Source organism: Mugil cephalus, chromosome 8 (genome assembly GCF_022458985.1).
Source record: "Mugil cephalus isolate CIBA_MC_2020 chromosome 8, CIBA_Mcephalus_1.1, whole genome shotgun sequence".
NCBI classification, from domain to species: domain Eukaryota; kingdom Metazoa; phylum Chordata; class Actinopteri; order Mugiliformes; family Mugilidae; genus Mugil; species Mugil cephalus.
The window spans coordinates 310,001-325,658 of record NC_061777.1 but is presented as its reverse complement, the minus strand read 5'-3'; the positions used below and the strand labels follow the sequence as shown (position 1 = coordinate 325,658).

The following is a 15,658-nucleotide window of genomic DNA, read 5'->3' as shown; positions in this document are numbered from 1 at the left end:
TTGAATTCATATTGAAAGTACAGATATCAGCGATACTGGCCCTGCAAGGTAAATGTGGGCGTGGCCAAGATTAAACTCCCAGCTCTTATTTCACAGCTGTAGACACAAACACTGCATTCATCATTTATTATTATTTGATGTTGTTGTAGGTTTGATCTTGTTACATTTTTAAATTGTTATACTTATATTGTTGTGTTTTTAATCTTCTTTCTTTATATTTTTGGTCGTCGTGAATAAAAAATACATTTAATTGTCCTGTTTTTTGTGATAATAATCATGAAGACTAATTAATGAACTAATCGCTCTACATGAAAGCAACTGCTTTGTGAAAAGTATCGGTATCGCTATCGACAGTAATGGCCCTGTGTTTTCTTGGTATCGGTCGATACCAAACTTTGCAGTATCGCCCACCCTAAAGAACATCGGCGGCTTCGGGCTTTAACCGAAATTCCTTTACTCTGATTGGTGGCGTTGGTTTTGTCTCACCGGAGCACACCGAGGCCACCGGGCGGTGGCTACAGGGGCGGAGTGATAAGACACCGCCCTACCGGGATGTCTGTACTCACACAACGAACACACCTTAAATTTCAACCACCAATCTGGTCCCGGATCAGACCTCAACCAGCTTCGTTTCTCTGCGACAAGTTTAACAGCGAGGAAATCTGTCTCGGGATCAGTATCATCTATAGTCACTGGCCCCGGAGCTGAATGTTAGAGAGCGCCCCCTGCTGAGCCGCCGCTCACACTACAATGCAGCGACGTTTGTTAACGGAGCATCGTCACAAACAAACGGCGCCGTTACATTTACAAGAAAACAAACAAACAAAAAATACACAGTTCATATTAAAAACGTTTCTGCTGTTTTCGGTCCGCGCGCAACACAAACAGTTCAACACGGCGACTCAGTATTTGGCAAGAAGATTCGGAATGCTGAGATTTCTAGTGGCGCACTATTTAGCAAGAGACAAAAAGGCGGGACTCGCCGTTGGAAGAATTTTTGGCTTCGACGTCAAGGCAGCTGACGTAATGACGCTCATTTCCTGTTGCAGTCAGTCAAAGTAAAATATTATTATTATTATTATTATTATTATTATTATTATTGTTGACCATAAAAACTGATATCTCCGTAAAAATCTCCTGAAGTCAAGTACACTTACACACACAGTGTTAATAGTTTTGTGCAGTAATGTAAAGTATGAGGAAGTATAAAAATATAAAACAGATAAACGGTCAAAGACTGGATTTAAAATGAACACGTGATGTTTATGATCTTATCTGATGCTCAAACGGGATTTTTGTGGAAGATTGAAGATGTTCTTTGTCATATTCACATTCACCAGCTCTTTTAAACCACACAGTTAAAGCGTTACTGTGCACGTCTCCCTCACTGACACCAGTAAACAAATTAAAGAAATACAAAACCTACAAATTACATTATATGAAACCAAAAAAGGTGGAAGAAGTCCATCAATAACACTAACATGAGGTGAACTGTTCCAATTGTCTTGAAAACCAGACTTTTGATATATTTGATGTGTGTTTTTAAATCTCTTGAGTTTGTGATTTTGATATTTATACTGATTTATCAAATCCAAAAAAAAACTAAGACTTAACAAACAGTTTTTACCCTCAAGCCTCAAATCTCTCACACCTTCAATCCTCTTTCATGCAAAAACCCCCACATTCATATTTATTTTCATACACACATTTGCACTATTGTTTAACTCTTTACTGTTTTAAATGCTGCTATTTTTCCCTCATCGTTCCAATTCCATTCAATCCTGTGCCTCTGTGTGTTTTTATAGTATCTTCTGTATTTGATTGTGTATTGAAGGAGCTGGTCATGGAGGTGGAAGCAGTGAACCGTTCAGGTCTTTAAATGTACCAGGTAGAGACTTTCTACCAGTCTGGACTTTGCTGTGGTTCATTGTTACTAGACTTAACTTGTATTTTATTATATTTTTACTTGTGGTTCTTAAGAGTGTTTTATTTTTTATTTTTTTTACGTGACAAAATAATTTCCCTTGTGGATGATTAAAGTCTAACTAAGTCTAAATGTAGCTGGTATAGTTTTTTTTTTAAATTATTATAATTATTATTATTATTTTATCTTTATTCTGCTATAGTTTCCATTTTTATTATTATTATTTATTAACTCCGAAACAATGAGCTGCTAAATTTTATTTCGGTGTTTTTTCCCGGACAATGAAAATAACATTTCTTCTTCTTATGCTTGTTGGTGTTTTATTTTGAAGGACGTGCCGCCTCTTCCTCCGTCGTCCGCCATCTTGGCTCGGCTAGCTTGACGCAGCGGAGCCGCAATCGGAGGCACAGCGGATCAATTCGGAGCCTCTGCGGGTTGATTTTGCAGATTATGCGGCGCCGCTGATCTCCTGGATCGGTAAGAACCCCCCGTCCTCCCGCTCCGCCTCCCGGCGCCGCGCACCGGGCCCGTCCGTCCGCGCACCGGGACGCTTTTACCGCAGAGTCTCCAGCGTAGCAGCGCAGACCTCCCCCATTCTCCCTTTGTTCGCTTGCGCCTTTTCTTGCAGCGCTGCGGTTTTTTTTTTTTTTTTTTTTTTTTTGGTAAATAGTGGCGCAACATGGCGGCCGAGTTGCGGGAAGGTGGAAGGTGGGACCAATTAACTGTGCGCATATTTTCATATTTAGCGGGATAATGAGGAGGAGGGAGCGTGACCTCTGCTCGTCTTCATCCTCCTCATTAGATCCAGATGTAGCTGTGTTTGTGTCTCTGTTTGTGTTTGTTTGTGAGGTCTAATCAGGGCCGGGGCCTCCTCCCACCGGGCCCCGGGCTCACAGGGGCCCCCCCGGGCTCAGAGGGGCCCCCGGGCTCACAGGGGCCCCCGGGCTCAGAGGGGCCCCCCCGGGCTCAGAGGGGCCCCCGGGCTCAGAGGGGCCCCCGGGCTCAGAGGGGCCCCCGAGGCCCCTGGAGGAGCTGGGTCTGCAGCTTGTTATGAACTTGGACTCCAAGACGAGGGGACACGTCTCACGTTGACGTCTCTAGTGTCTGTGTCTCTGGTGTCGCTGGCTAAAGCTGCCACAAACAATTACATGGACCGGATTGTTGTTGTTGTCAGTCACTGATGGATCGTAGTGTTTATGGTTTGTAGTGTTAACGCGTCCTGATAAAACTTTTTCACTTCCGATACGATATCGATGTGGCAGCACTGAGCGGTGGCTGATACCGATATTGATCTGATACGATATCAGCATGAATCATAGACACTTTTATTATTGATTTTGTTGTGTGTGATGTTAGAAAAAGCCTGGTCAGGTGACTTTACTCCGACTCACCCATTTATTATTAAATTATCATTTAACCTTAAACATAAGAATATTCTGTAATTGAATAAAAATAAATAAATACATTTTGAAGAGGAAGAAAAATAACCTTAATAAATCCAATAAAAACCTAAAATGCACAGAGCTGCAGAGCTCCGTGCTACTTCGCTAGCAGCTTAGCTTAGCATGCGCTGCTGTGAGCCCGTGAGCTCCGCTGGGCTGAAGACCTGCAGCGAGTCTGGGACAGTTAGTATCTGAGAGTTTAGATCCAGGCCGATACAATCTAAAACTGATTTCTATCGGATCAGGACACGACTAGATCGTACTAAACGTTTAGCTCCGTATCGTTCCTCTGCTGGTTTATTTAACATCAACCAACCAGAGAACACGTCATTTCCTTCTGGTTTCACTGATAAAAGTCATTATAGGATTTAACCAACACATTTTACAGATAAACAACTTGTTATTTTTTAACCGTGTTCCAACTTTGGTTCTAGAAACTTGAGACTAAGACCATGAATCATGAATCAGACCATGAATGAGCTGCAACCAGTCGCTGTTGCTCTATGAATGTTTCCAGCTATGAGTAGCTGACGTTAACGTTAGCAGCTAACTAGCCACGTAGCTAACTGAGCTCTGCATCACGTTCTTCCTCTTGTTCTCTGCATCGAGGCCAGAACGGAAGAACAGAGAGAACGAGCTCCAGGAAACGTTTCTTATTAAATCATTTGTTGTGTAATGGCGACTCGTCGCCTGACGTTGGCGCCGCAGCGTCGAGACGTCAGCTGCTGTTGCTGCAGGTCGTGGTTTGTGTTGCCGTTGTGGTCGTGCAGCTGCAAACATCAGGAGCGTCTCATCGACCCAGAAAACACAACGGTTTGTAACGTTCAGAGGAGCAGGACAAGAACCCAGAACCAGCCTCAAACATCTGGGTTTGATCAGGACCAGAGACAAAGAACATCTGCAGCCGCTCACACACGTTCCCACTGATTCAGCTCCAGCGTCTCAGCAGCGTCAAAGTCACCGTCACCGATCGTTCAGAGTTTCATTCACTGACTCAAACTTTATTTACTTTCACACAAACTTCAGATTCAAGGACAATTCCTCCCGTTTTTACGCTGCTCGGTGTTTGGTTCTGTTCTGTTCTGTTCTGTTCTGTTATGTTATGTTATGGTTCTGTTTGTTCTGTTCTGTTGTGGTTCTGTTCTGTTCTGTTGTGGTTATGTCGTGTTGTGTTCTGGTTCTTTTATGTTCTGTTGTGGTTCTGTTATGTTCTATTATGGTTATGGTTATGGTTCTGTTCTGTTCTGTTCTGGTTCTGTTCTGTTCTGTTCTGTTCTGTTCTGTTCTGTTCTAGTTCTGTTCTGTTATGGTTCTGTTGTGGTTCTGGTTCTGTTCTGGTTCTGTCCTGTTCTGTTGTGGTTCTGTTGTGGTTCTGTGAGTAAAGCCCGTGAACGTTCATAACCGGACTCATTAAATTCTTGGTTATTTTGTGTTAATGAGTCGTTTTTATCGTTTGTTTTGTTCCAGAGTTTTGTTCTTGAAACTAATGGTTGAAAAATAAAATATTTCATGAAATCTCAGTAGAAGTGATGAAGGTTTTGACGTTGGGACAAAACGACGCCGGTGATTCATCATTAGAATAAATTCTTAGTGATAATAAATGTCTCTGGTTTCAGGACGTCCTCCGTGTCCCCATCGTGTCCAGCAGCAGACTCCAGGCGTTAGTCTGTACCGGCCTGAATGCAGCCTGTCTGGGGCCCGGTCTAGTTCCTGGTTCCCCTTCTCTCCCACCACCTCCTTTCCCTACCCTTCCTCTCCCCACCCCGACCCCCCTCCCTCCTCCATCCTCACCCTCCTCCCCCCCTTCCTCCCTCCTTACCCCGGCACCTCCCAGCGATTAGCCTGCACCGGCGGCCTGCCCGGCTGCCCCCCTACAGGTGGATGAATGAAGACCCCGTTCAAGAGCCCAGCGGCCCCGCGGCCCCGAGGGGACGGAGGACATTCAGGCGTCTCCGCAAACATGATGAAGAAGAAGAACCCACACAAGTGAGTCCCTGAGAACCAGGCTAATTAGCATTGTTAGCATTGTTGCTGTAATTCTGTCCCTGTCAGGTCAATGAATGAGTAAAGTCCTCGACCTTTGACCTCGGCCTCTGTCCGTCCCCCTTCAGGAAGCAGAGGACCAGCGTTGGGCCCAGTAAAGCTCTGGCTCCGCCCCGGAGGAACATCGTGGGCTGCAGGATCCAGCACATCTGGAAGGAGGGAAGTAAGTTGACTCTAGTTTGAATTAGTTCTTAACTCAGAACAGGGACCACGTTAAACTGGTCCCGGTGTTAACGTTATGTTAAACCTCTTTGCTAACGTGCTTCCTCTCAGGTAAGTCGTCCCAGTGGAAGGGGACGGTCCTGGACCAGGTCCCTGTCAACCCGTCCCTCTACCTGATCAAGTACGACGGCTTCGACTGCATCTACGGCCTCGAGCTGCACAGCGACGAGAGGGTGGTGGGGCTGGAGGTGCTGCCCGACCGAGTGGGTGAGGAGCCTCGCAGCTAACATAGCTCCTAGCTAACATAGCTCCCGGGCTAACATAGCTACTCCCAGCTAACATAGCTCCTAGCTAACATAGCTCCCAGCTAACATAGCGCCCAGCTAACTCCCAGCTAACATAGCTCCCAGCTAACATAGCTCGCAGCTAACATAGCTCCTCCCAGCTAACATAGCTCCAAGCTAATAGTAGCTACTCCCAGCTAACAGCAGCTCCTAGCTAACATAGCTCCTCCCAGCTAACATAGCTCCTCCCAGCTAACATAGCTCCTCCTAGCTAACAGTAGCTCCTAGCTAACATAGCTCGCAGCTAACATAGCTCGCAGCTAACATAGCTCCTCCCAGCTAACATAGCTCCCAACTAACATAGCTCCTCCTAGCTAACATAGCTCCTAGCTAACATAGCTCCCGGGCTAACATAGCTATTCCCAGCTAACATAGCTCCCAGCTAACATAGCGCCCAGCTAACTCCCAGCTAACATAGCTACTCCCAGCTAACATAGCGCCCAGCTAACATAGCTACTCCCAGCTAACATAGCGCCCAGCTAACATAGCTCCCAGCTAACATAGCTCGCAGCTAACATAGCTCCTCCCAGCTAACATAGCTCCAAGCTAATAGTAGCTACTCCCAGCTAACAGTAGCTCCTCCCAGCTAACATAGCTCCCAGCTAACATAGCTACTCCCAGCTAACATAGCTCCCAGCTAACATAGCTCCCAGCTAACATAGCACCTAGCTAACATAGCTCCCAGCTAATGGTAGCTCCTCCCAGCTAACATAGCTCCCAGCTAATGGTAGCTCCTCCCAGCTAACATAGCTCCCAGCTAACATAGCTCCTCCCAGCTAACATAGCTACACCTAGCTAACAGTAGCTCCTAGCTAACAGTAGCTCCTAGCTAACATAGCTCCTCCCAGCTAACATAGCTCCTCCTAGCTAACAGTAGCTCCTAGCTAACATAGCTCCCAGCTAACATAGCTCCTCCCAGCTAACATAGCTCCTCCTAGCTAACAGTAGCTCCTAGCTAACATAGCTCCCAGCTAACATAGCTCCTCCCAGCTAACGGTAGCTCCTAGCTAATGGTAGCTCCTCCCAGCTAACATAGCTCCCAGCCAACATAGCTCCTCCCAGCTAACGGTAGCTCCTAGCTAGTGGTAGCTCCTCCCAGCTAACAGTAGCTCCTCCCAGCTAACATAGCTACTCCCAGCTAACATAGCTCATACTGGCTAACATAGCTCCTCCTAGCTAACAGTAGCTCCCAGCTAATAGTAGCTCCTCCTATCTAACAGTAGCTCCTCCTAGCTAACAGTAGCTCCTCCTAGCTAACAGTAGCTCCTCCTAGCTAGCAGTAGCTCCTCCCAGCTAACAGTAGCTCCTCCCAGCTAACAGTAGCTCCTCCCAGTTAACAGTAGCTCGTCCCAGCTAACGGTAGCTCCTCCCAGCTAACGGTAGCTCCTCTTGGCTTCACTATAGAATCTGTCTAAAGTCGAATCTGTTGAGTTTCTCCAGTTTTATAATTAACTGTAACATTTCTGTAAAATCCCAAATTTGAGATGTGGTCAAAGCTCCTCAGAGAAAGGAAAACTTCATGTAGTGGGTTCAGTTAAACTTTGAGTAGCAGATGAGAAGGTTGTTATTTTACTTTATCATCAGCCCCTCATATATTTTAACTTGGATGAAAGGAGGTTTAGTTATTAACGTGATTAATTAGATTCTAAGAAATGACCGGTTCCGTGTGCTCCTCTCTGATTGGTCCAGCTCCGGCCCGGGTCAGCGACTCGTTGCTGGCGGACACGATGATCGGGAAGGCGGTGGAGCACATGTTTGAGACGGAGGACGGTCCCAAGGAGGAGTGGAGGGGGATGGTTCTGGCCCGGGCCCCCATCATGACCTCCTGGTTTTACATCACCTACGAGAAAGACCCGGTTCTCTACATGTACCAGCTCCTGGACGACTACAAGGAGGGAGACCTGCGCATCATGCCCGACTCCAGTGAGCGTATAGACCGTATATAAATATGGACTCAACACGTCTCTGAATCAGAATCTGAACTATTCCAGAGTTTAGTCTCTATGTTGTTGGTTGGTGATCAGAACCATCTCTCTAGAGAACGTGCTAATGATGGACATGCTAACAGTTAGCATGTTAGCTCTACTCTCCATCTGTGTGTTCCTGCTCCTATTTACAGTGATGAAAAGAAAAAAGACACGAGACAGAAATTTATGAGAATATTCTAAAGTTTGAATCTGGTTTTACCGGATGTTTCTGACGTCAGGGCCGTTCTAGTTAAACTCTTCTGAAATGGAACAAATGTGACGTTGTGTGAGAACCTTCGCAGACGTCAGCTAGCAGCCATGTGGACGCTAACCTTATGTCCGTCCTGTTGCAGATGACAGCGTCGCGGCGGAGCGGGAACCCGGCGAGGTGGTGGACAGTCTGGTGGGGAAACAGGTGGAGTACGCCAAAGAGGACGGGGGCAAGCGTTCGGGGATGGTGATCCACCAGGTGGAGGCCAAACCCTCCGTCTACTTCATCAAGTTCGACGATGACTTCCACATCTACGTCTACGACCTGGTCAAGACCTCGTAAGGCCAGCGGTCCCCGAAAGACTGACCCAGACCCTCGACTCGCCTTAAAACCAGGAAACGGACCCGTTGAGACCAGCTCCACGTGTCCTGACGCTTTGCTTCGGCCTTTAGACTCTTTGAAGAAGATTCCACCAACGTCGGCTCAGACACAAACTAGTTCCCAAACTTTAGATCATACGTGGAACAGATGACGCTTTAGGTTGAAAACTTTTACGCCGCAAATCGATCCTGAGACCTGAGACCTGAGACCCCCCAGATAAGACCCGAAGGTTCCCCTGGTTGAAGCTCCTCCTCCTGCTCCTCCTCCTCCTCCTCCTCCTGCTCCTGCTGCTCCTCCTCCTCCTCCTCCTCTTCTTCCTCTCCTCCTCCTTCCTCTTCTGACCAGGTCCTGGTCTGCCGGGGTTAATGAAGGACAGGGTCTGTGTCTACAGGAGGAGGACTATTCCGCCATTGGAGGCGTCCAATCACAGAGCATTTTACTGGCCACGCCCCCTCGGAGGTCACCTGCTGACGGACGCAGCAGAAAAAAAAACACAGAAGACTTTTCCCCCTTTTTTCTGTTGTTTGCTCATTGTTGTTGATTCCTACGTTACCCAGGATGCACCTGCATCCCTGGCCCCAGGTCTCAGCGTGAAGGAGTTCAGACTCTGTTTTTAATTGTTTTTGTGCCAAAAGGATTTTCAGAAGCCTCCAGGTTCAGTGTTGATGAAACATTAAGAGCTTTTATCTGTAAATTATATTTTACGTCATTCCCACTGTTTGACTCATTCATGGTGATGTAGTTGATTAATGACGTTAGTTATAAACCTGTGAACTCAGTCAGCTGTTCCTTCTCCTGCTGCTGTATTTAATGTTCCTGCTCTGTACAGTCTCCTCCGTACGTACGTTCTCCACCAGCACCGTTCTCTCCTCTACGGTTCCTCTCTGCTCCGTCTACGACCATGTTCCATCATTTCACGACACACTGCACTGCATTCCTTCCACATCGGTTCTAGAACGGTTCCACATCGGTTCTCTGTTGGTTCTACATTGGTTCCACATCGGTTCCACATCGGTTCCACATTGGTTCCACATCAGTTCCACATCGGTTCTAGAACGGTTCCACATTGGTTCCACATCGGTTCCAAATCAGTTCCACATCGGTTCTAGAACGGTTCCACATCGGTTCCACATCGGTTCCACATGGGTTCCACATCAGTTCTACATCGGTTCTAGGTCGGTTCCACATCCTCCTCCCATCATTCATTTCATGGCCTACTGGACATGGCTCCGCCCACTTCTGCAGGAAGTTTGTTGTTCTATTTATTTATTTTTTTAAATTTGTTTGCGAAGTGTTAGTCCATGTTCTGGAGAGGTTCTAGATCCACCCATGTTCACCTGCTCCGGTTCTAGAACCCTCAAATTTACTTTAGACCCTCCTGTTCTAGACCCAGTGGGGGGTGTTACTGTTTTTTTCCAGAACATTCACATTTAAGTTTAAGGTCGGTTCAGGGTGAGATTCTAGAACCACCTCCGTGGTTCGGTTCTGACCTCAAAGATTGATGGACTGGAATCACTTGTTCTCATTCTGGAGTCTGACGTTAAACGTATTTTGGAACTTTAGCGGGTTCTATTTAAATCACAGCTCTAGAACGTCCTTAATTCAGATTTGATGTTCCAAAAGAACGTTGCTTCAGAGCCCAGATCCCAGAATCCAGAACAGATCTGAGTCCACCGTTCTTGAACCAGTTTTAGAATGCGTGTTCTCATGTTGGCGCTTCATGGTTCTGGAAAGGTGGACGCTTCTAGTACGGTCTGAGGGAAGCTGGTTTACTGAATGTTAGAACCGCTGGAACCCACAGGAGTCGGACTTTCCAGAATGTTCCGTGTCGTTTTGGGGCCGTGGGGCGCTCCGACTCTAGAACAGTCCACTGATCCGATCCGACTCGAGAACAGTCCACTGATCCGATCCCGCTCCGACTCTAGAACCCGACATTTTCTCTCCGTCGTGCTCTAGAACGTTGTTCTGAAGACGTCATTGAACCTGATCTGTTCTGGTTCTGATCCGGAGCCTCTGACTCCAGAAGAGTGAACCCAGATCACTGGTTCTGATCTAGAACCTGAATCTGTCGCTGCTCTAGAGTCACAGCGTCCCACGATGCACCTGGGCTCGGGCTGATGAACCCTGGGATGTGTAGGCTGAAGCCGACAGACAGGAAACTGATGGTGTGAGTGTGTGAGTGAGTGTGTGTCTGTGTGTGTCGGTGTGTGTGTTGTGCTGCATGCCTTCTAGCTCCCTGTGATCGATGTGCGTTGCATGTCTGTGTAGTTTCAGTTGTTGGCCGACTTCTGTCCGTTGTGAGCTTTGGTGCCTTTTGTTTTTATTTCTGTTGGTTTCATTTGGTTTTGTACCGTGTGTCCCAGAGGCCGCTATTTTTGGGGTTATTGATAAAAAACAAACTGAAAACGAAGAAAAGTAAAAGATGAAAATGAAAACAAGTGAGTGGGTGAGTGAGTGAGTGAATGAGTGAGTGAATGAGTGGGTGAAGAGATGAGTGAAGATGATGGTGAATGAATGAATGATGATGAATGATGATGAGTGAGTGAATGAGTGGGGCGAGGATGAATGAGTGATAGTGAGTGAATGAGTAGTGATGGATGGTGAATGATGAATGAATGAGTGAATGAATGAGTGAATGAATGAGCGAGTGAATGAATGAATGAGTGAGTGAATGAATGAATGAGTGAGCGAGTAAGTGGGTAAGTGAATGAATGAATGGCTGAGTGATGCCAGTGTTGTACAGCAGTGAAGAGCTCACACTATTTACTAAAATAAAGCCTTTCTCTGTTTTTTCACTCCTGACTTCGTCTCTTCTGTCTCCGACATCTCAAACAGGAACATGAAGGTGAACTAGTAACTGGACTAACTCAGGAGTAACTGACTTATTTATCCATCGTATAGACCTGGAGTCTATAAATACTACAGACGACCACTGACTGACACATTTACTCTGTAATATTTCTCTGACCTCATTCATTCACCTTTTGTTACATTCATTTAAGTTTAGATCCTATTAAAACCTATGAATCAAGCTAACGCTGCTAATCTCCACGATCAACTGTCACTTCCTGTCACTCAGCGGCCGTAACCATGGAGACGTAAGTTAGCTGTGAGTCACGTGCGCGCCCCCTCCATAGATAGTCTATATTTACACGCGCCACAGCCAGACACGGTGACGTCACACTAGATCCTCATAGATATAAAAACACCACGAAACGCCGGAAATAGACAAAGGTGTAAGAAAAACATGTATAGATTTACAGAGTTGTTTTAAGAACAAATGTAAATGCTGTCACTCGTACACGTGCATGTGTGTATTTATGCTTTTAAAAGACTTTGTTTGAATTGTTGTCAATCATGAAATAAGTGTTGCGTCGCTTTATATTAGTTTTAATAACATTTTCCCTTCAGTTTAAATCTCTTTCTGCTAAATTCGTTGGATAAATGTCAGAGTTCAGAAGTGACTCGTTGACTGTTGTGGAGCTGCAGTTCTCTTCCGGGCCGCCAGGTGTCTCTGTAGCTTCACTTTGAAACCACCCACAGTCAACTCCCATGATGCATCTCTTGTCCTGACAGTTTTTGATAAACCTTCACGTCTGGACAGAATTAACACGTTTTTTCGCCGCGTTGACTGTGATGGAACATTAACACACATACAACACAAATATAACACGCGCGTTTCTGTTGCGTTGCGTCTGAATCTGCTCGCTGACGTGATTAAAGTGAGACACGCGTGTGAACCGTGAGTGAAGCAGGTGGAGCGGAGCTACAGGAACCCTGAGCCGCCATGTTGGACCTCGATCCTTTCGGTTCATGAATGTGATGATCGGTGCGTTCACGGACTGTCCGTGAAAGGTGCTGCCTTCCTCTTGTTACGCAATGCGCCTCAGCCCTTCTGATCCTGAACCGATGATCCTTAAACGCAACGTCAGCTCTGTGCTAAAAACAAGAAATAGACACAACTCAGATTCCCAGAATGCACCAGGCCTGCACCCCCCCCACACACGGTCCTCTGTAGAGATGTGAACCGCTGTCCTTCTGACTGCGATTTCTTCTAACTAAACGACCTCATTCTTACAATATTTTTAAGATTTTAAGGTTGTTTTATTTTTTTATCTTCTCTGTTATCTTGAGACCCTGGGACCAAACAGTTTCCCTGCAGGAATCGATAAATGATCTCGAATCTTGAATCAGTAACTGATGCGTTTGTGCACTGATCAGATCTCTCCTCAGTCACGGACTGATTCCTCGTTTTGCTGCCGTCTGACCAGAGACTAAGACACGTTTCCTTCCCTTCAAACAAACAGAGTAAAGCCTGTGTGACTTTAAATGAAATCAAGAAATTATTAAAGTGGAAAATAAATAAAAAGCAAAATGACAAACACTATTGTAAACTCTGTACATTTTAACATATGAATGAAATATAAACTTAAAAACGATCAAAACTTAAAATAGGCCTCGTTTAGTTTATTGCAAAAAACATGCATCAAAAGTGAGACGGTGCCATAAAAATACTAAAATATAAAACCTCAATAGACTTAAATATGCGATAAAAAAGACAACAAATAGCTTAAAGTATATAAAAACTATGTAGATCTATCTATCTGTCCAACTCCATCAGTACAATTGTTAATATTATTTTATTTTTTAAATCTTCTCGTTAAGGTCGTTCACTCGTCTTCATCTCGTCCATGAACCTGGAGCCGCGTCCAACAAAAGCAAAACCATTTTACAAGTGGAAATGAATTCACTTCAAAGCTTTACATCATCAAAATAATGATTCTCATCGTCATGAGTTTACAGCTGTGATTTGATTTTATATAGATATATTTATTATATTTATATTTTTCTCAGTTTTCATTTATACTTGTATGTTTAACTTGTGTGTTGTGTTTAATTATAATTGTTGTGTCTTTGTTTTTGTACGACTGGCTTCACTAATTACACACTAAGCTGCTCCAGGAGGTTTATCCATTAATTAATACCTCCATATTAAATCAGATAAACTTATCTTTATTAACAGGATATGTGCCCCAGTCTTTTAAAACTGCTGTAATTAAACCTTTACTTAAAAAACCCACTCTTGACCCAGATGTTTTAGCAACTATAGGCCAATTTCCAACCTTCCTCTTATCTCTAAAGTTTTAGAAAGGGTTGTTGTCAATCAGTTGGTTGATCATTTAAACAGGAATGGTTTGTTTGAAGAGTTTCAGTCAGGTTTTAGAGCTCATCATAGCACAGAAACAGCTCTGGTTAAAGTTACCAATGATCTCCTCATGACTTCAGACGATGGACTTGTCTCTATACTTGTCCTGCTAGATCTCAGTGCTGCATTTGACACTATTGATCACAATATTCTACTACAGAGACTTGAAAGTGTGATCAAGATTACAGGAACTGCACTAGACTGGTTTGAATCATATCTGTCAGACAGATTCCAGTTTGTCCATGTAAACAACAACTCTTCTATTTATACCAAAGTAAGCTATGGAGTTCCTCAGGGTTCTGTGCTAGGACCAATATTATTCACATTATACATGCTTCCCTTAGGCAATATTATTAGAAAGCACGGCATAAACTTCCATTGCTACGCAGATGATACCCAGCTATATTTATCCATGAAACCAGATGAAACTAATCAGCTGGTTAAACTCCAAGCGCCTTAAAGACATAAAGGCCTGGATGACCTGTAATTTTCTACTTTTAAACTCATACATAAAGACAAACATTAAACTTTCACCTTCGTAATATCATCAACATTAGGAACATCCTTTCTCAGAGTGATGCAGAAAAACTAGTTGATGCATTTGTGTCTTCCAGGCTGGATTATTGTAACTCGTTACTGTCTGGCTCCAAATACTCTTTAAAAAGCCTCCAACTGATTCAAAACGCTGCAGCAAGAGCACTGGCAGAAATTAGCAAGAGAGATCATATTACTCCAGTATTAGCTTCTCTTCATTGGCTCCTTTAAAATCTAGAATTGAATTTAAAATCCTCCTCCTTACATACAAGGCCCTGAAAGGCCGAGCTCCATCATATCTGAAAGACCTCATAGAACCAGACTGTCCCAACAGATCACTACCATCTCTAAGTGCAGGTCTGCTTGTGGTTCCTACAGGTTCTACATGTATTTATCTGATATATGATCATTCATTTCTTCTTCATCTGGTTTATTTTCTACTCGTTTTTAATCGAAAACAAACACACGTGTGTGTAGTTGTGTGTGTGTCCAGCTGTGTCTGTTCTCAGTTGATAAGATTCCTTCCGCAATAAAAACAGCTGAGTTTTCATTTTCTGTTTTTTACGAGTCTGAAAGTAAAACTCCTCCTCCTGGTTCCTCCTCCTCCTCCTCTGTCATGTTACGTCCAGTTGAGACCAGGACAAACAGACGTGTGGAGATAAGACGTTTCCATCTCTATAAAGGCAGCAGCTGGAGGACGGGGTCCTGAGAGCTGAGGAGGATGAAGATGAAGATGGTTCTGCTTCTGGTTCTGGTCTGGATGAGTGCGGCCTCAGCTGCAAAGGTCAGTTTGATTTATTCTTCTTCTCGTAGTCACTCATGACCGTGGTTTCTATGGACCCTGGTCTTCATGGACCCTGGTCTTCATGGACCCTGGTCTCTATGGACCCTGGTTTCTATGGACCCTGGTCTCTATGGACCCTGGTCTTCATGGACCCTGGTCTCTATGGACCCTGGTCTCTGTGGGTCAGACTTCAGTAACATTGTGTCTGATTAGTTTAGTGTTGAACTAATAATTATCTTCTAGATCAGAGACTAGAAACCACCCTGATAGTAACGACATAATTCTAGACTCATCCATCCACCCCTGGACCAGACCTGGACCAGACCTGGACCCAGAGTCTCTAGAAATACCACAGAGCTCACATGTTCTCCAAAGGTTCTAGTGAAACAGAACCAGGTCCACTCTCCATCTGGACATTAGGATCAAACCAAAGAACCCAAAGTTCCTCCACGTTGGGTTTTTAAAGTGAATCTGGCTCCAAAATGCTACTGATTCACTACAGGAGGCAACGTTCACACAATTCAACCTTTGGACATTTTATTTCTCCTGGACGTCATCACATTCTACCATTGAGCTCATTATACGATCCAGAAGAAGATGGAGATTTACACATGGAACTCCCCAGGACCCCAGCCACCAAGGCTACATGCTACATAGCAA

General features: G+C 44.8%; 2 protein-coding genes and 1 non-coding gene across 3 annotated transcripts in view; all 3 read left to right on the top strand.

Annotated features, from left to right (window-relative positions):
* The first annotated feature begins 2,244 nt into the window (after positions 1-2,244).
* On the top strand, positions 2,245-10,884 carry LOC125011803 (spindlin-Z-like). The gene is made up of 6 exons (XM_047591152.1): positions 2,245-2,401; positions 4,983-5,352; positions 5,478-5,572; positions 5,683-5,838; positions 7,605-7,838; positions 8,236-10,884. Exons 2-6 carry the CDS (start codon positions 5,252-5,254, stop codon positions 8,433-8,435), a joined length of 786 nt encoding a protein of 261 aa, XP_047447108.1. The 5' UTR covers positions 2,245-2,401; positions 4,983-5,251; the 3' UTR covers positions 8,436-10,884.
* Positions 10,885-12,274: 1,390 nt separating this feature from the next.
* On the top strand, positions 12,275-12,375 carry LOC125012941. Its single transcript, XR_007113341.1, has one exon. It is a non-coding gene; the product is annotated as a small nucleolar RNA U13 (small nucleolar RNA).
* Positions 12,376-14,838: 2,463 nt separating this feature from the next.
* Positions 14,839-15,658, top strand: part of LOC125012548 (bile salt-activated lipase-like) — an 8,480-nt gene continuing 7,660 nt past the window's right edge. Inside the window, exon 1 of the mRNA XM_047592546.1 lies at positions 14,839-14,998. Coding sequence (XP_047448502.1) covers positions 14,936-14,998 — 63 coding nt within the window. The 5' untranslated portion in view covers positions 14,839-14,935. The remainder of the gene's footprint in view (positions 14,999-15,658) is intronic.